The 26,113-nt window shown below is 39.2% G+C and overlaps 1 protein-coding gene across 4 annotated transcripts in view; it reads right to left on the reverse strand.

Annotated features, from left to right (window-relative positions):
- The window catches only part of NCKAP5 (NCK associated protein 5), a 995,643-nt gene that overhangs the window by 306,148 nt on the left and 663,382 nt on the right, over positions 1–26,113 (reverse strand). For all 4 annotated transcript variants that reach the window (XM_053666799.1, XM_053666798.1, XM_053666801.1 and 1 more), the window contains one exon: positions 9,013–9,100. In XM_053666799.1, the coding sequence (XP_053522774.1) occupies positions 9,013–9,100 (88 nt within the window). The remainder of the gene's footprint in view (positions 1–9,012; positions 9,101–26,113) is intronic.

A 26,113-nucleotide genomic window follows, 5' to 3' on the forward strand; every position in this document is an offset into this window, starting at 1 on the left:
CCTACAAAAATCAATAAGGATAATACAGCTGAAAGGTTACTGTACAAGAGAGATCTCAGGAAAATTATACATTTTCCACCACAGACTAGTTTATCCCTATTTCATAAAGCTTTGCTAAGAGAGGACCTAAAATAAAGAAAATTATAGTTCTGTAGCCTTAGGTGAGAAAATAGGATCAAAGTTCAAGGATTGATATCATCGTGATTTTTCTCTGTTCAAATTTATTTGTTTCCTAAGAGGAAAAAAATAACTGATATGCCCAGCTAATAATATGAAGTGCCCTAAGTATTTGCCCAAGTCACACACTTAATAAGAAGCAACATCTTTTGGATTCCCTCCACGGAACCTTGCGAACTGAGACACTATCTGTGTATTCAAAAATGAAGCCTGGCCCTCTGCAAGATGAGCTGAGGAGAGTGGTTCATGTTTATTGGCAAAAACCAGCTCACCTGTATGAACAGGTGCTTTCCCAGGCCATCATTTTATTCATAGGTTATGTTTGTTTTAACAGAGAGGTTACATTCTGCTTTTACTTGGTAAGAGTTTGTTTTAAGGTCAAAGCATCTAACAAGAAAAACATACATGTCTGAGCAGAGAATTTAAGCAGAAATTGAGAATGAGAAAGTAGAATCAGACCCATTAAACCAAGAATTTTAAATTCCCAAGAGGTATGTAACTATTTAAACTGTTAGTATTTAAAACTTCTGTGTTCATTTCAAAGTATTTAATACAATGTTGGAATGACAGAGGTGAATATTCTCCTTATTCAGGTGTGCTAACAAGCAGATACTCCCAAATGAGACTGTTTTGAAAACATTTGGAATTCTAAAAAGCTTTTTGTATGTAGGATATAAAATAATAAATTCATCTTATAAATACTTTCAAAGAGAAGAGACATATTTTAATGAGGACAATATTTTTGGTTGTACTGAATCTCACCGTGCACTTTGGCTATGAGAAATCCTGCCTTCTTTATCTAAACTTATATGAATGGAGAAGGTTGCTTAACAAAACAAAAAGACCAGAAAGAGGAATGAAGAAAACTGTCCCCTCAAGGAACACTCTCAGCCCTTTAAAACTTAACACTCAATAAAAATACTCGCTTTATTACAATTACCCACCTCAGCAGCTATTCAAAGTTCACAGCAATTCAAAGAAAAGGCCAAATATCTTAAAGCAGAATCAAAGGTTATTTGAGACTTCCTGAGATTACAGGCCACATACATAAATATCAGCACTCAGTAAAATCTTTCATAGCCTATTGTGTATTATAATTTTATAATACTTAGCTACTCTTTCAGCAGACTTTTAGATTATTCTTTCCAGCTGGCATGCACTCATTGAATGTACTGACTGCTGATCCATGTATTTGCAATTATTTACCTTTTCCTGTTTAGGTAAAAAAAAAGAGAGAGAGAGAGAAATGAAGCACTTTTCTGAATAACTTGTAGAAATTACAGTCAAGTTCTCTAAAGACTTTGAAAGAATTCAGTTCTCTTGGCTAATTAACTGCCAGAGCACTTCCTGAAACCAGTATTGTGTGTAAAAGACGTCAGGACAGGCGCAGTATGGATGCATTCAGTTCTGTCCCAGACTGAGAATTGGTCCGTGAACTTGAATGCCATTTTCTCCTTTGCAAAATGAGGGAACATTGATGGTGAATGAATGGGTACTGAAGTACCTCACTAGTTGCCAATGTAGGCACCTCAGGAATGAGGATGACTCATTAAACTTGTAAATGACAAAACAAAACAGGTCATTCTAAGTCAGAAGCTTTAAGGAGGTCCCCAGACTGCTGCATCTGCCAAGGTTTCCTCAGGTGGCTCTAATACTCTACCAGGAAACAGGCGGGAACCTTGCAGCTCCTGGACACTGCAAACGCAGAAACAGAACTTTGGTTTTGTCTTGCATTTACACATGTTCTTGAAAAGATGCTACTATGTTAGAAGTTTGGAAAATTCACACTTTAAATGTACTAGGAATATTGCTATTTAAAAGAACGTTCTTAGGTATCTTTTGTAAAGGATTGTTTAATATAATTGCTCAACCCTAACTTTTCTTTCTAGTGCACTTAAAATTTTGAATTTGTTTACAGTATATTTGCTATAACTGGGGAAGAAGGTGGTGAAGTTTAAGGCAAGCATTTCCTACCTCTGATAATATCATTTGTGGAGTAAGTAACATCTCTTCCAGGCAGGGCTTGGGCTTCAGTAAGGAAGACCTTACGCTATGTCACGCCATTCCAAGTACATAAAAGCTGCTGGATATACCAGATATTGACAATTTTTAAGGTAACTAGAAAGGTTCCCTTTCTCCAAGCATCAGCTGCTTAATCACGTCTGAGAATACTCTTGAGGAATTATTTAAGGAAAAGGTCATTTTGATATTTCATTAGGTCACTTCAAATGGAAATAGCATGGGTAACATACAATATTGCTTTAAAGACAGGCTAAGGCATCAATGACTGAGCACAGGCCACCATTAGAAATAATGGAGCTGGGCCCAGAGAACACACAGCTCAGGCAGGGCTCTACATGAAGGGGGGACAAGGTAAAGAGGTGGAGAGAGGCAAACGTGGACACCACTGCAACACGGCCGAGTGTTCACCTACCTCTCTCTGTTATCTCCTGGGACAGTGACTCACTGCAGCTTTTGACACTTTCTGCACTCAGTTTTTACGGCAACCTGTTTAGCCAGCTAAAAGGGTGCAAAGGAGCTCAAGCAACGTAACATTAGAAATTTATAACTTCGGGCAAGCAATTTTACTTCCCTGGGTCTGTTTCCCTCTTCTGTAGAATGAGGAAAATAGTAGAACCTATTTCAACGGGTTCCTGTGGACAATGAGCCAACACCTGTAAAACGATTAGAATGTGAATGGCACATGGCAGGTGCTCAGCACTGGTAGGTAAGGGTTGGCTAGTGGTAGGCACAGTGCTACAAGCACATGTACTCATTTCAGACTACGTGTGACAAGGTCTCATAGGATTGCAAAGAAACATCATAATTCCAGAGTTCTAAGAGCAAGAAGAAACCTTAAAATCACCTCTCTCTCCTCAGGGTTGCCCTTAGTCTAGCACTTGTGTTATTTAGTACATGTATACAAAAATAATAAGCCTTATTTACAGACTAAGAAACTGCCCATACAATCTGAACTTCATCTTCTGAACCCATGTGGCTATCTGCACACATTTTTGGGTCATCTGACTCTGCTGCAGCTGGGCTGTGGTGGCTGCCTTCAGACCTGACAGTGGCTCTCTAGTCTGCCACAGTCTCCACTACTTCCTACTGTCCTTTGGCATTAAATCAGGTATGGGTTGCTATTCTATAAGAAAAAGTTTTGTATTTTTATTAAAAACAAAAACAAATTAAAAAGCCTCTTTGTACCTATTTTTTTTTAATAAAAAGTAGAAAAACAGAATTCAAATCTCACAGGACATTTTATTTTCCTCATACCTGGCCCACTTTTATTTGGCAACTAAGGTATTTGTGTTTGTGACCCCTAATCTATTCCAAACCTCATATTTCACAAATATGAAAACTAAGGAACCTGGGGAGTTTTGCTGTCTGAAGTCCAAAGTCTTGTTAGTGGCAGAAGCTGGAGCCACATGCAAGTCTTGTTTCCCCCTGTTAGTGTTTCCATTTGCCCACCCACTTTTTCTCTCCAAATGAATTGGCTAACGTAGGCCACTTCCTGTCTGTCCCCAAGAGAAGAGCAGAGATAAGAGGAAGTGTATCCACTACAGCAGAGAAGCACAGAGGGTAGCTGCAGACACAAAAGGACTGGAAGGGGTAACCCACTGTTAGTGTTAGGATCACTGGTACCTTAGGCTGCTTGTGTTTAAATATTGTCACAGATGAAGCCGAAGGAATAATGCTCCTCTCCCACTAACTGCTCCAACTCATTTGTGTTTAATTGCCCCATTTCATGTCTAATTATGAATTCTTTTCCTATTGTTTTCTAACTTGATTGAACAAAATGATGATTGGGGTGACAAGAATATGTAACACGGCACATAAGACATCCCCAAACACCTAGAGAGAATAAGATGGAGAAAGAAAAAGCAGAAGGGAAACTGAAGCTGTTTCTACTTATTCAGGCTCCTCTATAGATAATCTTTTGAGGTCTTTTATTTCCCCCTAATGAAATGAGATTGTTCTCAGTGCTACGTATGAATGGATCATTAAAAAAATAAGTGTGAGGCAGAAGGCAGAGTCTCCAGGGAGAACAGTGCAGGAGGTCTGGTGGCATCATCCTTTATGCTCCCAGAACACTGTGCAAGCTGCTATTTGGACTCCTGTCACATTGTTGCATATATTTGATTACTTGCCTTTCCTTCCCACTGTCTAGCATTCTATAGATTGAGCTTCCCAGGAGAAGGTTCCCATCAGGCAGGCATTGTTGTATGTCTAGCACTTAGCTTGATGTCTGCTAGGTACTGCCAGCCTGCCAGAATAATGTGCTACTGAGTGTGATGGACAGATTAATGTCCCCGTCTCCCACATGTCCACATCCCAATCCCTGAAATCTGTGAATTTTACCTTATATGGCAAAAGGGACTTTACAGATGTGATTACATTGAAGATCTTCAGATGGAGAGATTGTCCCGGATTATTTAGATGTGTCTAATATAATTACAGGGTCCTTATAAAAGGAAGGGAGAGGGTCAAGTTCAGAACAAAGAGATATGACAATGGAACCAGAGTTTGGAGTCACGCAATTTGAAGTTGGAGGAAAGGAACACCAGCCAAAGAATGTTAGACTCTGGTAGAGGCAAGGAAATGAGTCTGCCCTGAAGCCTACAGAAAGAATGCCACCACCATGATTTTAGACTTCTGATATCCAGAATTATTATGAGAGAGTAAATTGGTGCGGTTTTAAGTCACTAAGTTTGCTGCAGCACCAATATAGAACTACTACATTTAATGTAAAAATAAATAAATGAAAGAATAACTGTCATTTGAATGGGTAAATGAGCAAATAAATAAATCAATGAATGTAGAGAACTTCAGATAGAAAGCAGAAGAGCTTATGTTTAGGGTTCAAATTAGGTAACAATCAATGGGTAACATGGCCCCTCCCCCATTTAGTCTCACCAGAATTGTTCAGCATAAAGAGCCGAGGCCATAGAGTCAGACAGACAGACAAAGACTGGAATCCCCCCTAGGCTCCTTCCAGGCCATGTGTCCTTGGGCAGGTAGGCACCTCTCTGAGACTACATCCAAAGGTGTGAGACGGGGACAGTACCTCCTTTTTAAAGTCGTTCTGGGATTGAATGAGGTGCCATCTAGTGACATTCAACGGGACTCTGAACTAGGTAAATTGGAAATTGTCGCATAAAAATGTTACTAATGCCATTTCATGAAGAAACCTTGAAATCATATAAATTCTCAAAACTATAAAAAAGAATCAAGAACTACAGAACAACCAAGTTGGTAAACTGATTGCCTCATGGTGGGTCCGCTTCAGCTGCTGAACAGAAACACACATTGTCCTTTGAGAGGATCCACTTTGAATTATGCAAGTTACACATTTTATCAGTAACAAGTTATGAAAGGTCTTTAGGAAACACACCCCTTGAACAAAATAGGACTACCCTTAATTCATGCAAAGCAATTAGCACGGGTCTGGGACACAGAAAGCTATTAATCTGCTGGTATTTCGTTAACTGAAAAATGACAGCCTCAGAGCAGACACTTCCACAGTGGAAAATGAAAGCAACTCCAGCTTCCCATGGGCTGAAGTGTTGCAGGGGCCTCTGGTTGCCTTTAGAGTAAAACTTGCTGTTGGAAAATCCAAGTCAGGTGTACTAAGGACAGCCCACATTATGAAGCAATAAATCTCTCAGCTCTTATCTGTAGCACAAAATTTGACTTCAGGAAGGTGTTAACTACATGGTCCACCAGTATCACCACGTACATCTTGTGCAAACCGATTTTGCGACTATTAGCCGTATTCTGAATACCAGGATTTGTGACATCACAGGCACCCCTTGGGCCTTAATGCTGCCCAGCAAGATTTCTCTTTCCCTTCTCTCCATTCTCATTTCTTGAGTCCCCAGAGAACAAGGTTGCACACTTAGTATATACTTCAAGCTCAGTAAATATCTGTTAAATGTGTAAATAACCTTATGGGTCATGGAACCTATGTCCGTCTCCCACTGTCTGCATAATGAACCGGGGCCAATTAGAGCAATGACTGAAAAAAAACCCTTCCATGTAGTGTGGTGGTGACTACTTCACCAGTCCCCCCAGTGCCACAGACACGTGTGAATGAATAAATATGGCCAAGACAAGATGAGATCTGTTTGGGGAGGAGGAGTGGGCTGTGGCCAGTTTCTCTGGGGAGAAAGGGGCCAGCAGCGGCCAGGTTCTCCGAGGAGAAAAAGGCCCTGAGCGCCTTTCTCCATAGCTTTTTATTGGTTTGTAATACACAGGAATGCATGGTGACAAGGATCAAACAGTACATAACATTACAAGGAGATCTGAGTCAGTGTTTGTGAGGAAGAGAGTTGCAGAAACTTTGGGAGACATACTCATTTCCTCTCCGACAATTATATGAATGAAAGCACTCTTAGCAGAGCAGATTTCACAGGTTTATCAGGAAGTCTTTGTGATGCCAGATTCTCCCCCAGGACACGCTCTAGCAAGGCAAGGAGCTGCACCTCTCCCCAACAGGTATTCAGGCTTAAGAGGATTAGAGCCAAGAAGAGCTTCTCCCAGAGAACACGGGGACCCAGGCTTTGTCAAAGCCGGGGAGTGAAAGTCCATTGATCTTTGTTGCAGCCCCACCTCCAGTCCTTCCATGAAGGTCTCCCAAGTGATGGAGTCTGGCTTAGGTTGTTCCCCCCCCCCCACCGCTGTGAGGGGTCTTACCTGTCATTGACTTCCAACCAAGCTCTCGGGGTAGGGAGAGGAACTAAGGCAGTGTTTGCTACCAGAGATAAGCTTTGTCTCCTGCCGCTCTAATTCCAGAGGTCCTCTCTTGCCCTTAGCCACAAGGGATAGAGGTACAATTCCTAAAATCAGGCAGAGCGGCCTACAACAATGTAGTATTAATTCAAATGATTTACTGCCTTCTCCCCAGAGGGAAGCACTGAGTTCCCAGATCTAATAGACTAAGTTACAGAGAGGAAATAGTTTCAATACACATTTTTTTAAAGTGCACCTGTTTTTCTAAGTAGCTTCCAGTTTCATAAAATGAATTCCAATGATGATGTTAAATACCTACACCACCAATTTGGCTAGTAAGTGATGGAACGATTAGAAAAGAATGATCAGAGGAAAACAAGCACCTGGATGAGTAGCAAGGAGGGTTTGGAAAAAGCAGGAGTGATGCTAAGTTCTTCAGTTCTAACTCAGGCCTGCTGTGACTGGTGAGGGGAGCACACAACCAGTATTTCAGGGTCACAGGACTTAAGCCACATGGAACCATTTACTGTAGAATCAAGCTTCCTCCCCTCCCTTTATTTATTCAAACCTTAATTTTATGCCAAAGCAGATGTAAGATGTAGGGAAGACTCAGGGTTAGCAGGACTTAAGAAGATAGGATCCTTAAGATAGGATAAGACTTAGGATCTTTATCCTATCTCCAACTGACACACAGCAGGAAAAGCACACGTGCACTCCGTAAAGACCACCTCACCTTGCCAAGAAAAAATGGATTTTAGTGATTCTTTAAAACTGTCTCCAGGGCACTAACCTTAATCGCCTCTAAGGCAGTTTAAGTTACCTTCTTGCATTGTAGTCATTGGAGATGGAGAACAGCTGTCCCATTGTCCCAAAGTAGCCTTGTATATGTTTGAAAGGCCAACTCTGAGGACATAGATTCCTTAAAGCTAACTCTGCCTAGATCCATTAACTTTGTACGATACTGTGACTGTTATGATCAGAGTCTTCCAGATCTTTCTCATAACAAATAAAGTGCAGACCCCCAACCCATGAATTCAGGGAAGCTAGTGTCAAATTACCTTTACCACCTGGGTTCCTGCACTGGCCTCCCAAACCCACTTCCTTTCTAGCCAGCTAGAAAGCTAAACACCAAGGACTGCCCAGTGATTACCTCAAATTTTGGCCCATTTCCTTCCCATCCTTATCCCTTTTTTTTGTTGTTGTTCTCTATGTATAGATGTGCAAGGGATGTTGGGTTTCTATTTGTGGTGCGAAGTGACTTTCAACAAAAGTCCTCTGTTTATCAATAAAGAGATACAGTGCTCTTTCTACTATATATTTCTCCCCACCTACCAGAGCCTTCGCATCTGTTTGGCGAACTTGGGTCATACTCAGATTAGATGTCCTGTTTTCCAGCCTGGCCCCTTTGCTAGTGTTAAAGACCCATGGGATAAGGGCAATTGGAAGATGACAATTTGTCACTTCATTGAAACTTACCTTCTTTGGACCTCTTTGGATTCCACATGGCAAGGTGCAAGGCCACACCCAAGAGCCCCACATATAAGCATGACCTTGGCCAGCTCTCCTGTACACCCTCAGTGTCACAGTCAAACTTCCTCTCTCACCAGGCTATCATTTGGTCATCTTGAACTTCTTATTCTCCATGAGCCCACTCTGCAAATGCATACTACTAATCCTTCAGCTAGGCTTCCCCTCTGCTTCCAATGTCCTTCCTCTTGTTCTCTGTTCCTCAGGCCTACCTTAAATGTCATCCCTCTCTGGGAAGTAATTTAACTCCCCAGAAAGGATGAGTCATTCTCAGTCCTGTATTCCCAAGAAATGCTGTAGCTACCTCTCTTACAGCCCTGACCACTGCAAACTTATTTTTTTAATATTTCCCTACAGCCAACTCTACCATCTGTTTCACAATAAGAGTTCAACAAAAATGAATAAGTTAAATAAATGTGTACATGATTTCTCAGACAGAGGTAACTGTATTGCTCCTAGCACTAGGGTCTGGCCTATACTTATTTATTTATGTCTGAGTTAGGGAGGACACAGCTAGAGAAATATGAGAAAAACAGGCCAATCAGTGGCCAAACAACAGTAAAAAATATGGTGTACCTGATAGACCATTATATTAACAGTTTCTTCTTTTTTCTGCTCTGGAGGTCCTTGAGTCTGCAATAGATTTCGTACTGTTTCTTCCATCCTAAAATAAATAAATAAACAAAATAAATTCTTCAAAGAAGTTTTCCTATTAACATGAGTCTGTTTCCTAAGCTTAAACCCCAAAAATCTCCTTTCTCTTCTATTGCATCCATCCCCTATATCCAGACTCTTTAAAATCATTCTTCACAATGTCCCTGGGTTCTCTCTCTTTACCATTCAGGTCCCTATCCGTGGCCTCCTGTTATCAGTACTCATACAAATGTCTCCCAATACTCTCTTCATTTTCAATTACTCCCTTTTAATTTGATACAATATTACCACATTAATCAACCTGAAGTACCACTTTGATTTTTTAAACTCAATTTTCAAAGTTGACAAATACTACATAAATGCATTTTCACCATTAATATACTATTCCATCGTGGTCTACATCAGCACTCAAAGGTCTACTTAATTTTTTTCAACAACTTCCTGGTATTTCATGATGTGACTGTACCATAAACTATTTAACCATTCCCCTACTGACAGAATTTAAATACTTCAAAATGTTTGCTATTCTGAACAATAAATACTTTTACACATACACCTTAGTACACATTTGTATTTCTATAGTTATATTATGACAAATAATGTATGTTATAATTCTATTTTGTTTTAAATATGCACCACCAATGCCCACTCCCATCCCTACATTGCCCAAAAGTAAAGAGTGAAACAAATACACCTATTCCCATTTCCAGAAATTGTCCCGTGCTGTTACCACTGCTTGGAATGCCAACACCCTTTTATATTCTCAAATCTCATCCATCTTTCAAAATCCGTCTCAGATTTTACTTCCTAAGAAACTTCTTCAGTGGTCCCCTGTGTCTTTGAATTCTTACAGCCTTATCAGGGGTGTCCAACCTACACTCAGGTTGGCTATGAATGCAGCCCAACACAAAATTATAAATTTACTTAAAACATTATGAGATTTTTTTGTGATTATGTATCACAATGTATTTAATGTGGGGCCCAAGACAACTCTTCTTGCAGTGTGGCCCAGAGACGTCAAAAGGATGGAGACCCATTTAAATCACTTCTCACTTAAAAATTCCCCACTTTAAATGCTCAAATATTTCATATATGCTTGTCTTGTCTTATGAAGTAAAATAAGATATATGGTATAGAACCATGTCATATTTTCTTACATGTCTCCCTCAATGATTTATGAAGCAGTATTTGGTACCCATTATTGAATATGAATATTTTGTATATTTATTTTTAAAAGTATTAAGTATTTACTCTTTGTCAGGCATTGGCTATATGTACTCAAACCATGTTTGCAAACTGTTTGAATGACCTTGTCCTTAACCTTATCCATGAGGTTTTAGGAACCAGAACTCTGATAGCAGAACTCTTGCACTATTGCACTGAATACAGTGCTCTTTTGCCCAGAATCTGAGTTGGTTGTCTCTTCCAGTCCCATCCTAAAGCATGTATTTTGGTGACTCAGCATGATACTAGTTTAAGGCAGAGAGCATGCTGATTCAGCTTCTCTCTCTTGCTCAGGGCTTCTAGGATGACAAATTAAGGGTTCTGGAAGGCCCATGAATTCCCTGAAGTGGTAAGACCATTACTGTAACAAAGGTAGTATAGTTCAAAATGCCAACCTTTCTAATATATCATATAACTACTTAGCAGCAGAGAGAGGAAACTGCAGCTGAACTAGTCCACTCCAAACCATGACTATAATTGGGGATATTCTGCCTTCAAAGAAAATAGCACAGACCCATTCAGGATTTCAATAAGATGGTGGACTCCAATTATGAGTGTTCAGAGAATGCTGTGTGACCACATATTTGTACAATCCAGCTTTTCATGTGTCTAGCCAGGAAAGCAAAACTGTTTCTTATATTTTCACAAATCTTATGTTATTAATAATAGTAACTCAAAATTAAATAGTACTTTTAACTTGTCAAAGAATTCTCTCATCTAGCCTTGGCTGGTATGGCTCACTAAACTGAGTGCAAGCCTGCAAACCAATGAATCACGTTATATTCCCAGCCAGGGCACATGCCTGGGCTTCAGGCCAGGTCCCCAATAGGGGTTCAGGGTGAACCACACACTGATGTTTCTCTCCTTCTCCCTCCCCTCTCTTGTCTCTAAAAATAAACACATAAAATCTTTTTTTAAAAAAAGAATTCTCTCACTTTACACCAGTCAGGATGGCTATCATAAACAAAGCAACAAACAATAAATGTTGGAGAGGTTGTGGGGAAAAGGGGTCCTTAGTTCACTGTTGGTGGGATTGCAGACTGGTAGAACCATTATGGAAAACAGTATGGAATTTTCTCAGAAAAATAAAAATCGGCCTGCCTTTTGACCCAGCAATTCCACTGCTAGGATTATATCCCAAGAATCCTAAAACATCAATTTCAAAGAACCTATGCACCACAATGTTCATAGCAGCACAATTTACAATAGCCAAGAGTTGGAAGCAACCTAGGTGCCCGTCAGTAAATTAATGAATCAAAAAATTGTGGTACATATACACAATGGAATTGTATGCAGCAGAGAGAAAGAAGGAGCTACTACCCTTTGCAACAACATGGATGGAACTAGAAAGCATTATGCTGAGTGAAATAGGCCAGGCATTGAAAGACAAATACCATATGATCTCACCTTTAACAGGAAGCTAAACAACAAAACAAACAAGCAAAGAGAATAAAAACAAAGACACTGAAGTAGAGAACAAATGGGCAGCGACCAGAGGGGAGAGGGGAGGGAATTTGAGGGGAAAAATGGGGAGGGATTTTTGAGGAACAAGTATGAAAGACACAGGGATGAGGACTGGGGGGGGGGAGGAAATGGGAGGGAGGTGGGGAGCACGGGGCAGGGGGGGCTGGGATGGGAGAAATAGACAAAAAACTGTACTTGAAAAATAACTAAATAAAATTAAAAAAAGAATTCTCTCATCTATTCATCGTTATCATGTACTTTAAAAATATCATTATATGTATGTGGTAGATGAGAAAGCTGAGAAAATAGGTTAAATGACTTACAGGATTATAGCTAGTTGAATAGGAGTTAGAATTGAACCATTTCTGCTGACTGTAAAAACAGTAGTAGCCACTTTATTTACAAGCAGGGAAATAATTTTAGATGAAGAGTCTTAACTAATAATTAGAAGTTATTCTGATGAACACTTATTGTATGCTGAGCCCAACGAGGCAACAATATTGTTTCTGACCTGAGGAGACTTTAATATCTGTTGGAAGAGACAAACTAAATTTTGGGGGAAATATGGGTGTGATAAAGTCACAAATTCTGAATTCAAAACTGATCAGAGCCAATTTCTAATACTCTATGTCATTGTATATAAGCAGAAACAATTTCTTGAGTGGTAGTGAACTTTCCGTGATGTGTACATCTATCATAAACAAATAAAGAAAATGGTGATGACTTGCCCAATTTCACTCAGCTCATGTACACACATCAGGAACTAATCTCTGGTTTTCTAAATATCACTCTTCCCACCCTAGCACAGAGGCTACAGTTCTTTCTTATGTCAATCCTTGTTTCATTCATTTATAGGCATTTGGCATAAAGGTGGCCCCCAGTTAGAATTCAGTTAAAATTAAAATATTGCCTTTAACAAAACCAGTTAAAATACAGTTCCGTGACGATACATATCTTGCTGAATTATCTCTGCTGTATAATTAAATGCTTTATGCACAAGTTGCTGGATCAAAAAGAAAAAAACTCTATTCACCCTTCCCCAATTTTTCTTAGCTTTTTATTTCAGAAAAAGAAAAAAGTAGGAATGAAAAGAAAGTTGTTAAAACAGAATCTCAAACAGCCCATACTCCCACTATTTTACTGTGATTAATTAAATTAATTATGATTAAAACCAATTACATTTCCAAGCTACAGCTTGGAACAGAGTTATACAGATTGATCCCAACACTTGGTAGAAAATTAAGTTGTCTCATCTTTTCATAACCTCTATGAATCTGGTCACAGATAAAATACTTCAAACCTGATGAAGCTATGCCATTTTTTATTTCCTGATGGCAGCTTTTTAAAACAAAATCCTCACTTAGCAAATTTCTGTATTTATTTTGCAGAAAACCAAAGACTGTGAAGCATCATCCATATCTATTGTCATCTGACTGCCCCATAACATTTTACATCCTTTCATTACCTTGATAGCTGAAGTATATGGTTTGCATTACCAATGTGCACACAGAATAATTCCATCATCTGTTTCCCAAATGTGACTAAAAATCAGTTAATTTCTTACTCCAGGTGATGCGTGGATAGCAGAGTTTTTTGGTTTCTTTACATTGCCGATTAGTGCCATTTATCATTAAATATTGACCTTATTAATGTTTTCCTGCTCTTTTTTCCTATTGTCCAACTTGAGTCTATATCCTTTCTTCCCCTAAACACTGCAAAAATAGCTGTTATAACTAAAACTTTATAGGCCAAAATCATATTTGGTGAAATATAATTTCTAATACATATTAAATAAACTATTTTTAGAAAGTTAAGACCTACACAAGTCAGAAAAAATAAACCAAATTCATATGTAAACAGTGTATTTCAGGTAATATAAGGTATAAATATAGTTATTTTATTAAAAATAGATTCCATGTTTTAAGGTATAGATGATTTAATTAATAAATTCTTATAGTATTTCATTTGGGTTAAGCAAAACAAAACCCAAACAAACATAGTTTTGTTTAAAAAGTACACTAACTTGAAGTTAGGAAAATTGAACATCAAATTTAAAAAATCAAAACCATTCAAGAGCAGGATTAGTGAGGCTTTGCACCAAAATTCTCCCCATGGGGTCCACTGTTGTCATGCAACCCCTTTTGAAGTACAGATCACTGCGGTACTTGTCACTGGAATTGTATCCAGTGTCTCACAGAGAGGGTCTCCCTAGTCACCAAAGGAAGATCTTTCTGGAAGAAAATTTTAAAAGATAATGGTTTTCCAGAATCCTCTCAGGGTAGAAAACCAGGTACTCATTCAGGGCCTCATGATACCAGATTGATCTCCCCTCCCCTCCCCTCCCCTCCCCTCCCCTCCCCTCCCCTCCCCCCCCCCCCTCCCCTCCCCTCCCCCCCCATCCCTCCCCTCCCTCTTTCTTTCTTTCTTTCTTTCTTTCTTTCTTTCTTTCTTTCTTTCTTTCTTTCTTTCTTTCTTTCTTTCTTTCTTTCTTTCTTTCTTTCTTTCTTTCTTTCTTTCTTTCTTTCTTTCTTTCTTTCTTTCCTTCCTTCCTTCCTTCCTTCCTTCCTTCCTTCCTTTCTTTCTCTCTCTCTTTCTTTCCTTTCTTTCTCTCTTTCCTTTCTTTCTTTCCCTCCCTTCCTCCCTCCCTCCCTCTCTCTCTCTCTCTCTTTTTCTTCCTTCCTTCCTTCCTTCCTTCCTTCCTTCCTTCCTTCCTTCCTTCCTTCCTTCCTCTCCTCTCCTTCTCTTCTCTTCCTCTCTCTTCCCCCTTTCTTTCTTTCTTTCTTTCTTTCTTTCTTTCTTTCTTTCTTTCTTTCTGTAAAAGAACTTCAGTTAATGTGAACTATAGGATTGCAGTTCAGTTCCCAGTCAGGGCACACAACATGCCTGGGTTGCAGGCCAGTTCCCAGCAGGGGGCACACAAGAGGCAACCATAGATTGATATTTCTCTCCCTCTCTCCTTCACTTCCCCTCTAAAGATAAATGAATAAAATCTTTTAAAATAAATAAATAAATACATACATACATAAAGATAATGACAAAAAAAGAACTTCAGTTAATGATATACATGCTCAAGTGTATACACAATTTGGGAATACAATCTGAAAACTGTATTAATGCCTGCAACTTTGAAACACATAAAAAATTAAATTTATAGATGATGAGAGAGATGGCTAGATAGGTAGTAAAGAAAGTGTAGTAAATATGAGCAGTAGAATCTAGTTGTTGGGCATATGGTGTTCACTGTAAAATTTGTTCAACTTTAAATTTTTTATAACAAATTATTGACCAAGTTTTTTTCACATAGACCAAATATTTATCTCTTGGACAAAAATGTTAAACCTCTCAGTAGAAGAGTAGTAGACTGCTTCTCATCAGGTGTATGCAGATGTAGTTGGGTGTATCTTTGTAGAGTAGGGAGGCTTGGGTATGATGTCATTTGCTATCTGGACAGAAGTCCTTGTTCCAAGGTTTGCTACTAGCCTTTTTTGTTCTACGGCTGAAGGTCCTGAGGCTGTTCCCAGTCTGTCTGTTCTGCCTGGTCAAAGCTTAGTGGAGCATCTAGCACTCTGACTAATCTCTACCTTACCCACTGCTGTCTTCAGTGGCCTGAATCTTGGGTGCCACTTCTGCCAGGCACACTGATAGGGCAGCCTGTTTCCAGACACTCCTGTAAGGGTGCCTTTGCTGTGCCACAGCAGACCTCAAAGTAGGCCCACTGGCTCTCCAGTCAGCTTCTAAACCACACAAAAGCTGAGGGCAGCCTGGCAAAATAAAACCTAGGGCCTCCATTATGCATAAGCATAGCGGACCACCAGGTGGACATGGCCATGCCCATTTAATGTGCAGACATACATACAAAGGCTTGGTGTTTTGCTAGAATCTTAAATGAGAAGCATATCTGTAAGGACCCATCTGTCCTCCATATAATCCACCATCTAAAGTACCGGTTTCACTCCTCTGTTTCTCTCCATCTGTTTTTTTAGCTATCTCCAGCACTAGAAAAGCAGTGCCTTCTTATTTCTTCTCAAATATCATGCCTGGCTTCTTTCTAATCTAATCCCTTGCCTAAATTCATTGATGCCATTTATGATGGTGAATTGATGTATTTCCTCCACACGCTGGGAAAGTACTATGGTTTGGGTCACCTAGACTTGCTTAGCCTTTTATATATTAAAAGAGGGACAATATATGAATCTGGGTAACCTTAATTTAAAACAAAAGCATGTTCACGAGGCCTTATCTTATTTAATCCTTAATAACAGAAGCTGAATATTTCTTCATTCATTGTCTTTGAATTCCTAGGGAAAACTTGAGAAAAGCTCTAGAATTCAGAATGACAAAATGGAAAAATCACATAGATTTTAAATACATATACACATATGTATTTGTATATTACTTTGTTACAACCACTGTATGGCAAGAACTGCCTGATTTAATCCCTAACAGTCCACAGAGTACTACTACCTGCATTTTAAAATATATATATATTTTATTGACTATGCTATTACAGTTATCCCATTTCCCCCCTTCACTCCCCTTCACCCTACATACCCGCTTGCACCCATACTCCCCCACTTTAGTTCATGTCCATGGGTCATACTTATAAGTTTTTTAGCTTCTTCATTTCCCATACTATTCTTACCCTCCCCCTGTCTATTTTCTACCTACCATCTATGCTACTTATTCTCTGTACCTTTTCCCCCTCTCTCCCCCTCCCACTCCCCTGTTGCTAACCCATCATGTGATCTTCATTTCTGTGATTCTGGTTCTGTTCTAGTTGTTTGCTTAGTTTGTTTTTTTTTTTTTGTTTTAAGTGTGGTTGTTAATAATTGTGAGTTCGCTGTCATTTTACTATACATGTTTTTTATCTTCTTTTTCTTAGATAAGTCCCTTTAACACTTCATATAGTAAGGGCTTGGTGATGATGAACTCCTTTAACTTGTCCTTGTCTGAGAAGCACTTTTTCTGTCCTTGCATTCTAATTGAAAGCTTTGCTGGATAGAGCAATCCTGGATGTAGGTCCTTTCCTTTCATGACTTGGAATACTTCTTTCCAGCCCCTTCTTACCTGCAAGGTCTCTTTTAAGAAATCAACTGACAGTCTGATGGGAACTCCTTTGTAGGTAACTGCTTGTCTCTTGCTGCTTCTAGGACTCTCTCCTTAATTTTAATCTTGGCTAATGTAATTGTGATGTACTTTGGTGTGTTCCTCCTTGGGTCCAACTACTCTGGGGCTATCTGAGCTTCCTGGACTTCCTGGAAGTCTATTTCCTTTGCCAGATTGGGGAAATTCTCCTTTATTATTTGTTCAAATATTTTTCAACTCGTTGCTTTTCCTCTTCTCCTTCAGGTACTCCTATTATTAGGATGTTGGAACATTTAAAGATTTCCTGGAGGTTCCTTAGCCTCTTCTCATTTTTTTGAATTCTTGTTTCTCTATTCTTTTCTGATTGGATGTTTCTTTCCTCCTTCTGGTCCACTCCATTGATTTGAGTTCCCGTTTTCTTCCTATCACTGTTGGTTCCCTGTACATTTTTCTTTATTTTGCTTAGCATAGCCTTCATTCTTTCACCTAACTTGCGACCAAATTCAACGAATTCTGTGAGCATTCTGATCACCAGTGTTTTGAACTGTGCATCTGATAGGTTGGCTGCCTCTTCATCATTTAGTTTTATTTTTTCTGGTGCTTTGATCTATTGTTTCATTTGGGTCATTTTTTTTTTTTTTTTTTTGCCGTGATGGCCTGTTATCTAGTAAGGGGCAGAACCTTAGTTTTTCACCAGGGTGGGGCAATCCAGTTTCTGGATTGTGATACTGTATGTAGGGCAGGGTTCTGACAGAGAACAATGGCACTTGCTCTGCTCTCTGCCCGATTTCAATCACTTCCCCTGCTTCCCACAAGCAAATTGGGCCCTTCTGGTGCTGATTCTCATGTGGGTGGGTTTGTGTACATTCTAGGACCCTGTGGGTCTCTCCAGCAAACTCTCCTGTGAGGCTGGGATTTACTCCCAGTACCTCAACTCCCACAGGTGTTTTCAATTGGTGTTTTGAGGCTTTATTTCCCTGCACTGAGACCCTGGGTTGCGCAGTCCATCTTGCTTCCCAGTTTCAGCTGGTTTACCTGTGTGGGAATGTGGGACCACTGGTCCACCAGCCACCTTGTGCACTACACCCCTCCACAATCTGCCCCCTTGCTGGGTCCACCCACTGCTGCCCTGCTCAACCAGGGTCTGCCAGCCACTGCTCTTTTTGCCTTGACCCCTCTTCACCAGGCTGACAGACTCCGCCCCTCCTACTGGTCTGGATGAATGTGTCTACCTTAACTCCTTAGTTGTCAAACTTCCATAAAGTTCAATTTTCTGTCTGTACTGGTTGTTTTTTGTTTCTAAATTGTTGTTGTCCCTATTTTGGTTTTGCAAGGAGGCACGGTGTGTCTACCTATGCCTCCATCTTGGCCGGAAGTCTACTATTTGCATTTTTATTTTTTTTTTATTTTCACATATTCATTCATTCATTCATTCATTCATTTATTAATTAAAATTGAAGAAATTGAGGATCCATGAGAATAAGGAACTTATTCAAAGTCATACTTGCCATAATGGTATGAGTTATATTGGAATCAATATTTGACTCTGAAACTCTCAGTCTTTTTCTCCTGTGCCACAACAGCATGCAAGCAAACATTATAAATATGCTAGTGTTTACTTAGCTATATATCCACATTTTCTGCCATTATTGTTATTATGCACCAACATCCTGACCAATGGATTATCACTTGAAAATGTTTTGTACTTGAAGTAATCTTTTCTCTCAATTAGATTAAGTTTCCTTTAAACCCAAAGTAGGTTCACACACAGTGATATATTTTGACATCTGTCATCTCTAGTGTAGCTTTTATTATAACCTAGAGCCCAAATAAATACCTGTTGAAGTATTTAATGATAGTCATTTATGAAAAATATACACTGCCCTTAAGGTACTCGCCACTGCACCCCAATGCCACAGAAAAAAGCCAGCCAAGACTTGACCTCTTCCTTCCCTAAGGGAGAAGCCATCCCTTTGTGGTTGCTTTCTTAACACTCTTAGATCTTTCCCATCACAGCATCATAGCACCTTATCAATGATCTCTAATTTCCCTGATGTCAGTGATTCTGTCTTGACTATTTTATGTCTAGCAAGTAAGCATAGTTTTTGTTACTGGGTAGATGGTCAATAAATTATTTTTGAGTGGATGAATGAATTTAAAAGCTTTTTCCCCCTCTTTCATTCCTTAGCTCCTTACATTTTCATTTCCCCCACAGATGTACATGACCAGAGAGAAGAGGTGACCCATGAAAGGTTCCAGCAGACCAGAAGGGCTAAGCCTTGAGCTGTGACATGTAGTGCTATGATACAAGGCTCCCAGTCATTAGTCAAAAAACCCCAAATATCTTCCAGAAACAACTCTTCGATTCTTTTTTGTCACATCAAATATATAATACACATGCTTCATCTGCAGCTAATTAGCTTAGATGGTTAGAACAATATCCTAAGGGGGCTAGGGTTCTAGATTCAATATCTATCTTGGACACCCTCTACTGCCACCAGATTCCTGGCAGACTAATCTCTGTCAAGATAGCCCACTGCTCTACTGCTGAGGGAGAGAGGAGAATTATCTTAAATAATATGTCCTCCCATATTCCCACATAATTTGCTTTTTAATTTATTTTTCACATTGTCCTTCCATTGCTTTCCTCAACAACCCACCCTGCCTCCCCATCTTAATTGTAGTGCATAGCTTTCCTCAAGGCTGCAAGGGAAAATAAAAGCTAACTAGTTTTCAATTCCAAGAGGAAATTTTCCACGTGGAAACTTTACTGGTTTGGAACTGGGTTCCACCTAACTGCACCAATTTGTTTTCTTAGAAAATGAGAGTTTGCTCCCTTAGAAGCTAGCACATCCACGCATGTAAAGCAGGGACAATCCCTGAGCTGGCTGTGACTTTGCTGTTCTTCACTCAATCTCCACTGATCCTGGCTGCAATAGCGAGGAGCAGTAAATCTACAGTGAAGATAACTGAAAACTGCACTGAAACTGAAAGTCACTCTGGATAAATGTTGAAGGGCTGGAATTTCTTATTTCTTTCCTAGATGATATATATTTTTAATTCAGCACAAATTTTGCAAGAATAATACCATTGCCCAGAAACTACAGGGCTCTAATTCACTCAGGGGGATGCCACACCATTCATAAACAGATCGAAAGGTGCTAGAGCAATTTGAATTATTGCATTATATTCACTCCAAGGCCATCTAAATGTGAGGAGAAAGCAACATAAATTTTTGCAGAGGCGCACATGTGCTGATCCTGCATGGGGAAGTCACCGCGCAGAGTTAAAATTAGAGCGGGCCAGGAAGCAAAAGGTATGTTCAGAGAAATCATACTTTCCACATGGAGTTGAAGGAATCCCCTGAATGCTAATAAGCAAATCTCAGGTGTCTTTTGTACAACAATGACATAAAACAAAATTTCATTTATGGATTCAAGTGTTTAGAGTCAAGAGAGAGAGAAAAAGAGAGAATTTCATGTGCACAAGTGGCTGCCAGAAAGGAGAGGTATACCTCATTAGCTCTCACTATCCTGGTTAACACTCTGAAGGCAGAGCTGGCACTATATCCCAAGAATCTACAAGATGCTCACAAAATGGGTTACTTCCCCCAATGGACTCAGGTTTTTTAATGAATGCCATAGTTATTAATTAATGTGATTATTAATTTTATTGAAATGAAACAGTTAATAGTTAATGTATCCACCCATGCTCAGTCTCCTGAGCTCATCTACCTAACTTCTAAATCTACCATTGTAATGTGTCTGGATAGAATTCTTCAGAAAACTAAATTTCCAAAAATAAAACCAGCTTCAGTTATTTTTTAAAATTTTATTTTCTTGCTTAGTCTGAACCACAAATGTTCCTTGAGTCTAATATTGCTCAAAATGAACTTTAAATTTTCAGGACAACTATTTTCAATATAAATATATTATTTGGGTAATAGATCGTCATAGCTCATATCAAAGGCTCGGGAAACTTTGAAGGCTCAGTTTATTAATGGTCCTCAATATTAATTCCTATTTACTACTGTTGATGAAAAAATTAAGTATATCATAAGAATACACATTAAATTTTAATTAAATGCTATTCTGTTCTAAAAAAACTAATGTTACTACTTGGAGCCTCATTTTCCCATTATTTTAAATAGAAGTTTCTAATTTTACCTTGTTCAAGTAAAAATAAAATGTGAACTGAATAATCAAGATTTCTTTCTTACTATGAATCATGCTTTTGAAAGTTCAAATTTAGCAAGACAATGATGTTCAGTACTCAAAATAAGGTTCACCGTATGTTTCAGATAAGTTATGTCATATGTTTTTTTCACAGCTGTAACTGGCTCCTCATCCGATGGTTGTAACCCTCTAGATACACTAAACAGACCACACTCTACTGTCAGGCTTTAAGAAAATTAAGAATTACATAAAATATACTTGATCCTCATTGGCAAACTCATCTTGAATTAGACTCTCACTTGCCAAGTCTTAAAGATTCTTTTTTTTTTTTTTGGACTTGACAAGTGTTTAATCATTAAAGCTTAGAGAGGTCAAACCAATAGTCACACCAGGTAGGTCTCAATAATGTCCAAAGTAGCACAGTAAGTAGCTGGCATTAATCTGTCACTACTGTGTGTGTGTCTGGGGGGGAGGTATGGGAGAAGAGCAAACAAATCTAATTGGCCATATTCACAATTAAACTACATTTTCTAAACAAAGAGCTGCAATAGTGATAAAGAAATTAATTAAGAATCCATAAAACTAGACTCTGTACCATCACTGATGCCAACAGGGCCTAAGGTCTGCTACTTAATTCACATGCTTCCTGTGTCACTTGATCCACAATATTTCAGAGTGGCTTCTCTTCAGCAAGCAGATATTGTTGACAGCAGCACATCCAGAGAAGCAGTGTCACTAAATCCTCTCCCAGCCTCAACTCTGGCCACAGTACAGTGTGTCTCAGTCCCCTGTACTCCCTAAACAGGCTCAGGTGGGTCAGGATGGCAACATGCTTAGCAGCTATGTAACTTGGGACAAATCACTTGCACTCGTTAAACTACAGTCTCCTTATATCATGCCAATTCTATTTACTTCAGCAAGGTGTTATGAGGATGAGATGATATAGAAAGTAAAACATTATATAAATTGGTACTTATTTTTATTATGGCTTTAAAGGTAGTTCTTTCAGAAGTCAAGTCTTTGGAATTGCAGATCTTTGGGTGGTGATGTGAGCAGGGCAGGAAATAGGCTCCTTGGGAGCATCAGCCAATCAACTTAGCATTTTATGATGGCACCACCTTCTTTGGACTTTCTGAAAACACAGAAAAGTATGCTTTTCTCTGATTTTCAGACAACTAGTTGGGAGGATAACCTACTGTATTTGTCATGATAGGGTAGGGTACACTGAGGTGTAAAGGAGCCCCAATATCTCAGTGACTTAAAATATAACTGCACCTCAGCAGTCAACTGCCCTCCATGGGTAAGGTGGTTTTATCCTGGCTTCCTAGGAAAGTCCAGTTTATGTGTATTGTCCTGCCATGATTATTAATAGCACCCTTTTCACTCCAAAAATTGCCTTGGTTGGGTTATAATTATTACGATCTTCCTGTCAATGAAATAACTGAAGTGTTCAGGCTGTACCCACTGCCCTCCAGTATAAGGCTTTCCAAACTGGCTCAGAGACTGAAGAATTTTGGAATTTTGTAGGGATTTTCATTGCCTCAGTCCAGAACTGTCTCTTTGGTTTAAAGCCCACTGGCTAGAACTAGTCATATGGTCTAATTAAGTGCTAAGGTAGCTGGTAAATTTACTCTTCTTGGCACCTAGCAAGAAGAAGAAAAGAGATATTGGTGCTAATACAGTGTCTTCCAGATCTGCATTGTCAGAATGAGGACACACGAAGACTCCCTCTCAGTGATGGCCTGCAGTGCTTACCTGACTACACAGTTATCTCTGGGTGACTGAGCACTGAGACTCAAGAAAGCCAAGCAAGTGCTGGTCCTGACAGCCCTTTTCCATTGAGTGTCACTTACCTATCTCTGCTGTGCGTCTGAGCTGTCACTGAGACTCTTGTCTCACCTCCCAGCTAGATATTGATTGTCACCCTTCTTTCACACATGGCAAACTGACTGCCAGTTTATGTAATTATTCACTTTGAGCTCTCTGAATTATCCATGAATGTGTTCTCTGTGATCAAGAAATCTTCAAACGAACACCTTCAAAGTCTGCTTTGCCTTGAAGAACACACTATCAGGCCTTGAGCATGACAGTTAGTAGACATGCTTTTGATGAAGCCTATTTTATAACAAATGTCTATAAACATGGAAAAGTTTGTACATCCACAAAACTTTTGTAACCTTCCAAGTTGTACTGACAAAGAAAGTGGAAGGTGTGGTTTCTCTTTTAACATTTCACTTGTTACCCAATATTCATTGCTTAAAAATATCATCATGACTCAAGATATGGCAATGACAGGCATATGTGATTTTTAGAAACTTTGAAATGTATAAACTTCTCAATATTTAATGGGTAAAACTGAAAATAGGTTAAAATTATATTTAAAATATGCTTCTATGTTAGAGTAAATGCAAACACGAGCCCTGGTTGGGTTGTTCAGTTGGTTGGATCATTGTCCCAAACACCAAAAGTCTGAGGGTTCAATTTTCCATCAGGCACATATCTAGGTTGCAGGTTTGATCCTAGGTTGGAGTGTGTACAAGAGGTTCAGTCAATGTTTTTTTTTTTTTTTTCTCTCTCTCCCTCCCTCTCAAGTCAGCAAGCATATCTTCAGGTGAAATTTTTTTAATGCAAACAACAACAAAAGACCCCCAAAAGGAATCATCAGTAAGTAAAATACCTTACTTTGGGGTGTCATGAAAGTATATTTTGTCAGCCACCATGGTCATCTGGTATTTGGATAGAGATGTTCCTGCCACTTACCCTAAAAAAAAAAATGAGGTTTCTTCCCTTTCCTCCTTGCTATCCAACTACCATGCATCCTTCAGTTTTCATCCCAACTCCAATCTCCTGTTTTCCTGATAAGTCTGACCCATAGGAATCTTTACTTAGTCCACTGATAGGTGTTTTCCCTAAAACACTTGTGGGAAATCACTGAGGGTTCTGATTAAAAGTTCAGATTCCCTTGTCTACCTGAATCTCTGGGAGGGAGGCAGGAACCTGTGCTTTTTATAAGCATACTCTTTAAAATTTTTTTAGTATATTTTACTGATTATGCTATTACAGTAATCCCTTTGCCCCCCTCTACCTGATAGCCCACTTCCCTCCAGCAATCCTCCCCTTAGTTTGTGTCCATGCATCATGCATATAAGTTCTTTGGATCCTCCATTTCCTATACTATTCTTAACCTTCCCCTGTTTATTTTGTATTTACCACTTATGCTTCTTTTTCCCTGTGCCTTTTCCCTCATTCTTCCCCTACCCCTTCCCCATTGACAACCCTCTATATGATCTCCATTTCTATGATTCCATTCCTGTTCTAGTTGTTTGCTTAGGTTTTTTTTTTAGAATCAGTTATTGATAGTTGTGATTTTGCTGTTCATAGTTTTGATCTTCTTATTTTTCTTAAATAAGTCCTTTTAACATTACATATATTAAGGGCTTGGTGATGATAAACTTCTTTAGCTTTACCTTGACTAGGAAGCACTTTATCTGCCTTTCCATTCAAAATGATAGCTTTGCTGGATAGAATAATCTTGGTTGCAGGCCCTTGCTCTCTTTTCATTACTTTGAATACTTCTTGCCAGTCCCTTCTTGCTAGCAAAGTTTCTTTTGAGAAATCAGCTGACAGTCTTATGGGAACTCCTTTGTAGGTAACTCTCTTCTTTTCTCTTGCTGCTTTTAAGATTCTTTGTCTTTAACTTTTGGCATTTTAATTATGATGTGTATTGGTGTGGCCCTCTTCGGATCCAACTTGTTTGAGACTCTGTGCTTCCTGGTTTGTATGTGTATTTCCTTTGCTAAATTAGAAAGGTTTTCTTTCATTATTTTTTCAAATAAGTTTTCAATTTCTTGTTCTTCCTCTTCTCCTTCTGGCATCCCTATGATTCAAATGCTGGTACTTTTGGAGATGTTCCAGAGTTTTCTTACTATCTTCCCATTTTTTTGAATTCCTGTTTCTTAATTCTGTACTGGTTGACTGTTTATTTCTTCCTTATGTTCCAAATTGTTTATTTCAATCCTGGCTTCCTTTTCTTCATTGTGAATTTTTCTTTTATTTAGTGTGACCTTTATTTCTTCTCTTATGTATTTGCCATACTCAATGAGTTCTCTGAACATACTTATCACCACTGTTTTGAACTCTGCTTCTGATAGGTTGGCTATCTCTGTTTCACTTAGTTTTTTTCTGGAATTTTGATCTGTTCTTTCATTTGGGGCCATATTTCTTTGCCTCCTCAATTTGGCAGCTTCCTTGTGTTTGTTTCTGTGTATTAGGTGGAACTACTTTGACTACTCTTTATACACCACATGTGTGGGCATACCTGCTATATTGTAAGGGGCAGGGCAATGTGCTTTGCTGCTTTGTGCCACTGTATATAGGGGAGGGGTCGGAGAGGGAACAATGCTGCAAGCTTGCCCCTTACCGCATTTCCAGTCACTTTACCCACTTACCATATAAGACTGGTGCCCTCTAGCTGTTGCTCTGGTCATGGATCCCAGAGTGGATGGGTTTGCATAAGTTCTAGGACTGCTGGTGGGGCGGGGGGTCCCTTTAAACAGGCTATCCTGAAAGACCTAGAGTTTATTCCCAATGGTTTTTACAGCCAGAAGTTATGAGGCTTTATTTTCCTATGCTGGAATCCTGGGCTGCTTGGTCTGGCCTGGGACTGGGATTGGTGTCCCTCAAGGTGTCCCTCCCAGTTTTTATTCACTACATGTGATTGTGGTATGGCCAGTTGTGCCAGTCACCAACACAGCTGCCTCACCAACACTGCCTTATGATAAGCATAGTCTTGCACATTAACCCATGAGAATCTCACTTCAATTCTCATGTCCTCCCAAAACACTTACATACTGCTTGGCTCTGTTAAGTATTATAAAAACAATTTCTAGTGTAAATGTCTTAGTTCTACATGTACTTCATAATCTTGTTAGGAGATCCAGTGTATAGCTCAGGTATTTTTATATTACTCACCTCACACAGTGGGTATCAATTTGCCCTGGGTGAATGGAACTTGCTGAAGTTAAATATTAATTTGTTTTATGTGGGGCATATGCAATGCCCCAAAAAAATTAAAA

The sequence above is a fragment of the Artibeus jamaicensis genome, unplaced genomic scaffold, assembly GCF_021234435.1.
Source record: "Artibeus jamaicensis isolate MK-2021 breed Jamaican fruit bat unplaced genomic scaffold, CSHL_Jam_final contig_1284, whole genome shotgun sequence".
Lineage (NCBI taxonomy): Eukaryota > Metazoa > Chordata > Mammalia > Chiroptera > Phyllostomidae > Artibeus > Artibeus jamaicensis.